Source organism: Lampris incognitus, chromosome 2 (genome assembly GCF_029633865.1).
Source record: "Lampris incognitus isolate fLamInc1 chromosome 2, fLamInc1.hap2, whole genome shotgun sequence".
Taxonomy (NCBI): Eukaryota; Metazoa; Chordata; class Actinopteri; order Lampriformes; family Lampridae; genus Lampris; species Lampris incognitus.
In genome coordinates this window covers 18644972-18656592 of record NC_079212.1, presented here as the reverse complement: position 1 = coordinate 18656592, position 11621 = coordinate 18644972, and the positions used below count along the sequence as shown (strand labels likewise).

The 11621-nt window shown below is 47.0% G+C and overlaps 1 protein-coding gene across 1 annotated transcript in view; it reads right to left on the bottom strand.

Moving 5' to 3' along the window:
* Positions 1–3475: 3475 nt before the first annotated feature.
* pfkfb2a (6-phosphofructo-2-kinase/fructose-2,6-biphosphatase 2a) overlaps positions 3476–11621 on the bottom strand; it is a 31775-nt gene continuing 23629 nt past the window's right edge. Inside the window, exon 16 of the mRNA XM_056274693.1 lies at positions 3476–5211. Coding sequence (XP_056130668.1) covers positions 5164–5211 — 48 coding nt within the window. The 3' untranslated portion in view covers positions 3476–5163. The remainder of the gene's footprint in view (positions 5212–11621) is intronic.

Below are 11621 nucleotides of genomic sequence, written 5' to 3'. Positions count from 1 at the left end.
CACTCTTAGACACAAGGGGGGCAGCAATCCTGACTGTCGCCACACCTTGGCAGCAGAAGTGGCCATCGCTGTTTATGGGGCTGGGCTGCCTCTCCGCCTTCACCCATCAACCTCTCCTCAACCCTGCTGTGAAATCTGTCATCCAACCACTGCGCCGCATCCCGTTGGCTCTCCGTGATGGGGTCTCCGCCGAGCTGCAACAACTGCTGGAAGCTGGCATCATTGAACCGGTGGACGCGTCACCTTGGGTCTCAAACCTCGTGGTGGCTAAGAAGAAGTCGGGGGGCCTGCGTGTCTGCGTCGATCTACGTGCAGTAAATAAGGCAGTGGTCCCTGATAAGTATCCACTGCCCACCTCAGAAGAACTCACTGCTCAGTTCTATGGCTCTGAGGTGTTCTCCAAGCTCGACCTCAGACAGGGGTACTTACAGGTGCCACCTCACAGCCTTTGTGACACATGCAGGAGTGTTTCGCTACACCAGGATGCCTTTCGGTCTCAGCTTCGCCCCTAGCTGCTTCCAGAAAATCATGGTCTCCGTGCTGGCTGGCATACTGGGCGTGGCCATTTATCTGGACGATATAGTGGTACACGGGCCCACCAGTGAAATCCACGACAAGCGCCTTAACATGGTCTTCGCAGCCCTGTCCAAGCACAAGCTAACTCTCAATGCTGAGAAATGTGTCCTCTCTGTGCCAGCCATCGACTTCGTGGGGTTCCGGCTGTCAGCGAGCGGTGTAACTCCACTACAATCCAACGTGGACGCCATTCAGGCCATCCCTGAGCCCAGCTCGGCCGCCCAGGTCGCCTCCTTCCTGGGTATGACAAGTTACTACCTGAGGTTTCTTCCCCAGTACTCTGCGACCACAGCCCCCCTGCGCCAGCTGCTGCGTAAGGACGAGCCATGGGTGTGGTCAAAGGCATGCAGTGACGCTGTGCGTGATCTCAAGACTCAACTGACTTCACCACCAGTGTTGGCTCACTTCGACATCTCCAGCTCCACCTTTGTGACCTGTGACGCATCAGCCACAGCGATAGGGGCCGTGCTGTCTCAAACCCAGAACGGTGTGGAGAAGCCCATTGCCTTCGCCTCCCGTGCCCTCAACCTGACCGAGCAGCGGTACTCCGTGGGTGAGCGTGAGGCGTTAGCCTGTATCTGGGCTTGTGAAAGGTGGCACCTCTACCTCTATGGCCACTCCTTCACCCTCAGGACAGATCACCAGGCCCTGACAGCGCTGCTGTCCACATCTGGGACAGGCCACAAACCCCTGAGGTTGCACCGCTGGTCTGACCGCCTCCGCCAGTACAACTTCAGCCTGCAGTTCACCCCAGGCAGAGACAATGTTGTCGCCGACCTGCTCTCTCGCTCTGTCTCCACCCCAGCTCCACAGACGGACACTGACTGTGTGGAAAAGGACATTGTCCAAATGCTACACACACCCCTTCAGGCCACTGTCTCTCTGCAGAAGCTGAGGGCAGCCTCCGAACAGGACCCTGTCCTCTCCCAGCTCCGCACCTACATCCAGAACGGCTGGTCTCACAAGGTCCCAGAGGAGCTGGCTGCGTTCGCCCGAGTCAGACAGGAGCTCTCCTGCTGGAACGACACCTGCGTGGCACGTGGGTTTTGCACAGTGGTCCCAGCTGCTCTCCGTGCACGTGTTTTGAATACGACGCACTGCGTACTACCACCCCCAGGCCAATGGCGGCGTTGAACGTTTTCACCAGTCACTGAAGAACGGCCTCAGAGCACACATGGCCCAAGGGTGCTCTTTCACGCAGGCCATCCGTCACACTCTGCTACACTATCGGGCCACACAGCACTCGACCACAGGCGTCTCCCCAGCCTCTCTCATGCTAGGCCGGGAACTGTGCATGCCCCTTGACAGGCTCCGCCCCTCCACACCTCAGGCACCTCCCTCTGGGGTCAGAGCCTCAGTCACTCGTCAGCAGACGCGGATGAAGCAACGGTTTGACCAGTCAAAACGAACCAGGGTGCCAGACATCAATGTGTCAGACTGGGTCAGGGTCCGCAGGCCCCACAGGGACAATAAAATGGCTTCATACTGGTCCTCTCCTCTCCAAGTCACCCGTCAGCTGGGCCCAGCCACTTACCTCCTCAGCGATGGCACTCGGTGGCACTCCAGTCGTCTACGGAAGGTGTCAGCTCCGCCACACACAGCTGGTGACACAACCATAGCCATTCCCTCAGCATGGCGAGACGCCCCGGGGCTTCATGCAGCTCCTACATGGGCCCCAGACATTTCTGGGCCTCAGCTCCCCCTGCCATCTCCCTCCCCACCTCGGCCTGCCCAGCCTCAGGCCGCCCGCGACCTGTTCGCACACGTTTACGCCCTGGCCACCTAGAGGACTTTGTGTCAACCTTTCATGTTTGAAATCCTGCCGGGGGGGGGGGGGGAATTTTATGTATGCACACATCGACAGTGCTGCATTTGATTTGGTGCTGTTCTATTGTGCTGGGATCGATTGGTGATGCCTGCGGGCTCTGGGTTGTTTGATCGGGTCTGCCTTTGATGCTGTGTCAGTCTAAATAAAGAATGCCACGGAGAGGTTGTGTCGAGCGACAGCGCTGTGTCCTGACGTGATTTCTAAACTTAATAGCTACGTCACACGTTTCATTGCTCTGATTGGTTGTAGGTCTATCCAATTGCCTGCAGAGGCATTTTGGTCTGCGCCAATTGATAACGGCCCTGGGAAATTGAAAATGAACCGAGGAGCCAGACGAATTCGCAAATTTAGGCTAGCTAACTGACTAATAGGGACAAAAATGTTTGGAATTTGTCCAGCATTTTTTAAATACATTTATATCTGATTTTTTTCTTTTTGTCCCAATTTAGTGGCCAGTCGATCCCTGTTTTAGTTCAAACACCCACTGTCGTACTGCATGCGTTCGCTAACTGCGTCTCTCCGGCCGGCGGTCTCGAAGGGGACACCTTGTCACGAAAGTGGCGAGGCGAATCCAGGCCGAACCACTGCTTCTTCCGACACACAGAGACGCGTTCATGTGACGAACACAAGCCGACTCCGCCCCCTCCCGAAGACAGCGTTTCCAAGTATTGCTGCTTCGTGGAGTCCGGCCATAGTATAACTCAACTTTGGTTGTAGTATTACTAAAACATATAATTTGTACATTTGAACATCTAGAACCTGATCATATAATTAAATAAGTGTTCTGTTTTCTCTTCCATGCTGTGTGCGTGCCCTGTGATGGGCCTGGCGGCCTGTCCAGGGTGTCTCCCCACCTCCCCCCAGTGACAGCTGCGAGAGGCTCCAGCATCCCCGTGACCCTGAGAGCAGTATAAGCGGTTTGGATAATGGATGGATGGATCTTTATTTAACGAGAAACGAACTTCAACAATGAACAAAGACATCATCAAACATAGTCACAACTTCCATCACAGAACCAAGATCGATTGAGAGAGAGAGACACAGACAACAGGCAGAGGAGGATGAACCAGCTTTAGTTCATCTGGACACGTTTATTCTGAAGCGTTTCATCACTCATCTAAGTGACTGTGTCAGTCTCAACTGACTGCAGGTAGCCCCACCTTTATAAACAATACAGTTGCATAATGACCGAAACAAATATGCATACGAAACTGTTTCATATGCATTATGCAACTGTGCCGCCAGTTTCGGTCGTTAGTCATTTAGACCTTGAACAATGTAAAATAGGACACAGGTTTAAAGACACGAATTACCCATTTAAGGACAGCCATTAAAAACACCACAAAAGTTACTGAACCATGTACCTTGCGTATAATATTAAAAGTTTACACATCCGAGCTAATTTTCAATCATTGATTTGAGGTCATACGGACAAAACTTTTACATGCTGTACATCCAGTGTTGTGGCTTCTCTCGTTACAGCTACACGTCATTTGAAGTAAAGGCACATCTGAAATTCACAATAATTTATGTTAAAATTAATGGAGGAAAAAAAAACCCTTCAGATACACAAACAGACAGATACCACCAAGGTCATTTACAAGCTGTGCTACATTAAAGGTACGAATAACTAGATTTTTTAAGAGACTAAAGAGTAATAGAGAACACCAACAGAGGACAAAAATATCCAACAAAATGACTTCAATCTGTAAAATAACTGGATTTCATTTAAGACATTTGCTTATATTGCTTTTGTGCAGCTCAAATATCACCATTGATTTCAATTACATAGTAGAATGATGGGGAATATAGATAGCTCATAATGAAAGGAAGGCAAATGAGGGGAAAATGGTCACAAAGGCAAACAGAAACAGCTGCTACATCTTTTATAGAGTTTAAGCATAATTCATTGATTTTTCACAGCTTTTTACAGCCAACAGTATATAATCCATTGGTAATTAATTTACAATCAATGCACTTGAATGACAGATTCAGATTAAAATCATCGATACATCTCATTGGTCCATCGAATAAATCATGGACAAGTGTCGGCAAAGTTGAGAGGGTCAACCTTACATAAGCAAATTTGTTGTACAGGACCCCGCTACAAAGGCTGTGCAGGTTCTCTTTCAAGAGAGCCGACCCCCGATGTTAAGCTTAAAGCCAATCAATTTCAATATGAGGTATACAATGTCCAATCATCATTACAATCTTCAGTCTAGAAATAGTAAGGCGTATGCTTTGTGCTGCTAACCAGTTTTTAGTACCCTCTTGTCACGGTTAATATCTGTATTTAAGAAACTTTGGACTCCATTTATGACTCCACATTATTAAAATAACCTACTCAAAAAGCCGGATCAGTGTTTGGAGTGTATTAGGGATTCATTAGAGACTGTTGTGCAAACGCATGAGGCTCACGCAGGCACATGCCCAGACACAGATTCTATCTAATAAACAGTAAAAACTAACGAGAACACACACTGGACCCTGCAATGACCACATTTAAATAAAAATAAAAACACCCAGAAGAGAGGGTGTGGCGTTTAATCCACTGAGAGACAAGCTAAAGAAAGAGGGATTTGTGGGTTTCACAAAACTGCTCTGGGGCAGTGGGGATAGACGACTCTGAAAAGGGCGGCGATCGCTTGATGGATAAATCAAATGACTGACGAGGATCTGGAAACAGACGGGAACGAGCTCCCATGTGACAGGTAAAGGGAGGGGATGTGTGACGGGAGTGTTGCCATTTTACGCCTTAGCTACGCACAGTCATCTGCCTCGGCTGCAGTGAAACCGTTTACAGAGTCCTGTAGGGGACACAGGGGGGGAGAGGGGGAGAGAGAAAGGGAGATAGAGGGGTAGAGAGAGGGGGAGATGGAGAGAGAGAGAGGGAGACGGGGGGGGGTGTATTATTAACACTATTATAAACACCAAAGGTCAGTGAAAAAAATAAGGTGAAAAAAACGTTGCCTTTACTGGCACTGAATGCATCTGAGCTAATTCTGAGGTCTTTGGAGCTGCTGAAAAGTAAAAGATGTAAACAGTTCAGTTATTTTCCATTAGATGACATTACACTACATTTAATTCACTGGATGTCAGTGACATAATTTCAGCATGGGGAAAAGGGCAAGCCGTAGAAAATGTCTGAGCCTTGCGTCCATTTCCATATACTACCTAGACTGAAAACAGGTGGTCACTGGCTTTTTGTGTTTGGACCTTACACTGCAAAATAATCTGTGTGAAGGAACAAGTCCCACTGTATTAGTTCCCATTCTTGTTCTGTCTGGGGACCCCAGATGGATAAACATACATGCACACGCACATCTCTCTCTCTCTCCCTGATCGGATGCTGTGATGGTCATGAGGAGGTTTTGGCCCTTTTCATGGACTGCAATTCTTTGGATAAGATTGCATATTAAGTATACATACAGCGGCATGCACACACGCACCCCCCCCACACACACACACGCAGCCCAGATGTAACAGAAATCATCAAAATGTGCCTGTGCGTGCCCCTGGCCCTATATTTTGTGGCTGGAGGGGGCGGTTTGAGCGCTTACAGTAATGTAGCTGTACCCGGGGAAATGTGTGGAGCTTTGCTAACATCTGGAACGTTGGTGGTTGTCTCTTGAGGTTTCAGCTGTGTTTGTGTGGGGTGCCTTTTGCTCTTATACGGGAAACCTTGTTTGCAGAATGTAGGGCAAGGAACTCGCATACAAGACTAGACATACGCTCTGAATCATTTGTTTTTCTCTGCTCCTGTGTTGTTTTGGTTTTGAAATATGACACTTAGGCAGAATTTCACTCCACAATTGTTTTGGCAATGTGCCAATCTGATGGTGCACTAGAAGATGTTTCTGAGAATGAAGATAATGTTGTGGAGGGCCAAGATTGTGATGATAAGAGCGATTCTCTATTAGTCAGCCAATTCTGATGTCTTCAAACCTCAGATAGAAGCTGTTGTTGTTGTTGCTCACACACCGAAAATGGACACCCTTGTTTCCGAAGATGGAAAGCTGTCACTGTCTCTTTCCAAACCTGAAAAATTATGGTTCCAGGTCCCACCGGATAAACTGTCAGTCATGTCACTGACATAAAAATCTGTTTTTGAGCTATACATCTCATCTGCTATAGAAAACTTGATTCTGAATATGAAAAAACCAGGCGGGAGGCGGGTGTATGGAAACTGGAACGATGTGGATCCACCTGCATGCCTTATTGGGTTGCTGATTTTGGCGGCAGGAGTGTAGGGGGGTAAAGGTGAAGTGAAAGCAAACCTCTAAATTGCGAACACTGGTTGGTATGTCATACACTTTAATGACAGAGGGACAAGTGACTTGGCAATATGTACAGTGTTACGTCATGCCAGTAAGGCCATTCTGAATTTGAATTGACAGACTTGGTGGTCATCTGTGGCATAGGCAAAAATCACAGTGTGGGTGGGCAGACAGAAAATCAGGTGGGCCTAGCCTGTCCAAGACCAATCATACTTAATAGGTTCTGAAATGCATGTGTTAACCGAAATAGACCATTACAACTATACTTGCCTGAATGCAACACAGTTTAATTATACAAGGCTTATACATCATCAGAGGTAATGTTACAGGCCAAGATGACCATTAACAGCATGTCATAGCCTGGCATGGCGGTCACACACACACATACGTACACACGCACACACACAGAGCTGACAGATAAAACGGCATCAATAATCATCATCTATGGAAAGGGGTACATCGGCACCAACATGGTCAGTAACGTTAAAGATGACACTTGAACACAGCCTGGCATGGGGGCCACATAACCCCCCCCCCGCCACACACACACACACACACACACACACAAAATCTAACTGTATGTCCAACAAAAACTATACCCAATAAACAATAATATTGAAATAGGCAATAGGCTACTACAGTCTGAAATTGTAAATTAGCTTAATTTTGATGATTACAGCAGGAGATGACGGGGCTTGGTGTTGACCACTGAAATTATTTCATTATAGTCCAACGAGTCAGTCCGTTCTCTTTCAAAGAGGAGCAGGGACAAAGAGCTCAGTCTGTGTGTCCTCACTGATGCCCTGATGCCAGTTTTATCCGACTTAAGGGTGAAAAGAGTCTTTCAACAGTGCAGCTTGTTATGGGAAGGGTGACAAGGTCCTGTAGGAGACAACTCATTTTGGGAAACATGTCATTGGGGCATGCGTCAAGCTCTTCATCAAGTGATGGAAAGGCCCTGTCCGCTGTGACCTCTTCTTCAGCTGCTGTACAAACACTTCATGTTCTGCATCTTCCACAGCGATGGAAAAGTGTATGCTGGCGGACTGTATTAATGTCTTGTCACCAAAGGTGTTTGACCGAGGCAAGCAAGCAGCAGAGTCATAAACCTGTACGTGTCCGTCTTAAAACGAGTGTTAAGTTCCGTATTTGCCTGTCTAGTATATCATTCCATATATTTTTTAGGCCCGAGTTGTCCTTTACACGTGATGCTGTGCCCCCAGTAGCTTCAACCTGTGCCCAACTTAGCTGGCAACTTCCTCTTTTGAGACCCAGTGACGTCCCAGCTCAGAATGTAATGTTTCTGGGGGCGTCTGGGTAGCGTGGCAGTCTATTCCCTTGCCTACCAACACGGTAATCATGGTTCGAATCCCCGTGTTACCTCTGGCTTGGTCAGGCATCCCTACAGACACAATTGGCTGTGTCTGCGGGTGGGAAGCTGGATGTGGGTATGTGTTCTGGTCACTGCACTAGTGCCTCCTCTGGTCGGTCGGGGTGCCTGTTCAGGAGGGAGGGGGAACTGGGGGGGGGGGGATAGCATAATCCTCCCATGTGCTACGTCCCCCTAGTGAAACTCCTCACTGTCAGGTGAAAAGAAGCGGCTGGCAACTCCACATGTATCGGAAGAGGCATGTGGTAGTCTGCAGCCCTCTCCGGATCGGCAGAGGGGGTGGAGCAGCGACCAGGACCCCAGGAGTGGGGTAATTGGCCGGATACAATTGGGGAGAAAAAAGAAAAAAAGAATGTCATGTTTCTTCACCAGATCATGTCAGCGTCATTACTTTATCAAAGTCACTTTCTGTATTCCTGAATGTATTGTAGCTCTCCTTAATACACTCAATTAGATCAATGCAATCTGTAACTGATACGGCGGAAGATTGCAAGCCCCAAGCGGCGTAGTCGCTCATTTCAAACAACTTGAACATGACAAGTAGAAACACAATTTTTTTCCTTTGCATTTGCTGAAGTAGAAAATCGGCTTCAAGTTTTGTGTGGCCGGAGCTTTCAGAGAATTCAGCAAGGCTCTCCAAAATTGGACCAAAACGTGTCAAGACTTACTGCACTGGACTACGAGGTCCACCAGACATCACAGCATCTCTCTGGTTCCAAAGATCGTTACCCTGGTCGCAGCTGTTGTTGGATTTCCATAAGTCTAGCATGTCTATGTGACCATGTCATGAAACTATGCAGCTTGTTCGTGACATCGAAAAATGCTGAATGCCGAGGGACAGCCATACAAAGACAGGAAAGGCAGGGAGTAGAGGAGAGAGAGACGGGGGATGACATTCAGCCAAGGGCCCAGGCCGGATTAGAACCCAGGGCACTGCGGTAAGGACTCAGCCTTATGTGGTATGTGCTGAGCCACCGGGGCGCCCCTAAAATATTTAAATTTGCTTTTCTGTGTGAAAGAGCTGAATTAGCAACCATGTATATTACTCAGCACTTGAAAAACATACACAGGGGTAGGTGCCTCTTCCCCCTGCTCCTCATCTTTTTACAAAGCTTAAGCAAGCGGCTTTGTTTCGCCATGATTTTGTTTTTTGTTTTTTTTAAGCTACAGTTGTACTTCTGTTCCTCTGCAATGGCGTGGGCTGTACACAGTGAAAGTGGAAGGGCTGCTCACAATCTGGCATTTGTGAAATGCACTGCCACTCAAAAAACCTGACTTATCAAGAAGCAAGAAAACATTTATTTTTATTAGTCGTGTATAATTGAAATGGTATTCATTGATTGCTATTCACTGGATGATCCAGCAAAAAGGGAAGCCTTCTAGGGGTGTCCCGGTGGCTTGGCGGTCTGTTCCATCGCCTACCAACATGGGGCTCGCTGGTTCGAATCCCCATGTTACCTCTGGCTTGGTCAGGCGTCCCTACATACACACTACATGCACAATTGGCCGTGTCTGCGGGTGGGAAGCCGGATGTGGGTGTGTGTCCTGGTCGCTGCACTAGTGCCTCCTCTGCTCAGTCGGGGCACCTGTTCAGGGGGGAGGGGGAACTGGGGGGGAATAGCGTGATCCTCCCACATGAAACTCCACTGTCAGGTGAAAAGAAGCAGCTGGTGACTCCACATGTATCGGAAGAGACGTGGTAGTCTGCAGCCCTCCCCGGACCATCAGAGGGGGTGGAGCAGCGGCCGGAACAGCTCAGAAGAGTGGGGTAATTGACCAGGTACAATTGGGGGGGGGCAAAAGGGAAGCCTTCTGATTAGGCGGGCCTATGTGATAATTTTTTTACATCCTACATCCTAGTGAAGGAACTACAGATAAAGGAAGCTCAAAGCAATCGAAAGAACAAGACAGAGCTTCCCAAAAAGTTCCTTGAAACATAAAAATGTTCTGCTTACAGGTGCAAGGCACCAAGATGCAGTTGAGACTGACAGATAAGACAGAAAACCTTATATAGTCTTACACTATAGGAGTAGACAAATTGGATAAAGTCACTGCAACATACAGATGCTGACAAAAGGCTGCCCACTGGTCCTTAGTAACCCCACCCCCACAATATGACTGATGGTAGAGCTTACAATGCTTTGGTCGTTTGGAGTGAAACCAACAAAGAAAAAATGGCAAACTGAATCTGAAGAGAATCCTCTTGGAGATGCTGGGTTAGGCCCTGTTGAACTTAATGATGACAGACTGGAGATGGGAGATTCAAACAAAGGGAACGGACCCGTGTCTGTTGGTCCTGCTGGTTTATGGATGTGTACACGTAGTATATTGTGACTTTATATACAGATTGCTCTTTGTACAAATTCGTGGACAGCTCTATCTTTTATTCAATTTCTAATCTAGGGTCAAACTGACCCCGAATATAGTCACATCATATCACAACTGATTTGACTGTCCTGCGTAATATATACATTTCTTTGTGTTTTTTGGCCTATGAACGATGTATATTTTGGTTATGTATAGTACTGATACCATATGTTACATGAAATATTTCCATATGTGTAATAATAATGCTTTAGGGCAGGGGTTTCCAAAGTGTCCCGTGACCCTGAGTAAGGATAAATGGTTTGGATAATGGTTTTCATAGTGTAAGACAGTGAGCCTCCCTCCAGATAAAGATAAAAGGCATTATAATAGTAATAATAGTTATCACTTGGTTTTAAAATAAAGGATTGCAACCATAAAGGTTTGAACATTTTGAACACTCAGTCCTAATACAATCTCCCACATTTTAATAAAAATCTATGAATTAGTATATAGGTCAATCAATGCCTGTTTGTGGGGAAAAAAGAAAATTGGACACATATCCATCACTTTTTCACAAACCAGAACGGAGAACGTAAAAATGTGCACCACCCATTGGTGTGCAATGCCGACCTGTTAAGTAAAGTTTAAAACGTGCTCTGGGTAAAATACACATTGTTCAGTGGTGTAGTGGCTGTTGAGGCGGTAGGCCTACTGCGACCTAGACGGGTAGATCACTAAGGAGAAAGTGGGTATACTCTCCTACATGTAGTATATATCAATGGCTTTTTTTTTGTGGCTGACAGTTGATTATACTGTAAACTGACAGAGAAAGAGGTGGGTCTACGCTGTATACCCTCCACTACACCACTGGCATTGTTCACTCTATTTAACCCTACCATGGATAGCCTACATAGCCTTCTCTACCTTAATGGGAGCAGTGAGTCTGTGTCCAAGAAAATCCCAAATTTAACATAATAATAATAATTACATTTATATAGCACTTTTCTAGACACCCAAAATAAATGTACATACATTTAAATATATAAATATTATCGTCAATAAATATACATCGCCATACTTTGCACTTTTCCTGCATTTCCCCGCTTTTTTTACCCCCACGCCTCCCTTGAAACTCTGTAGCGCTCACCAGGGGAGACTGGCCTCACACTTTTAAACCCAATGCTTTAAGGTCATTTGCTTATTTCTCCAAACTTGTGTAAAAATCATTTGTGGCAAAGGGGAG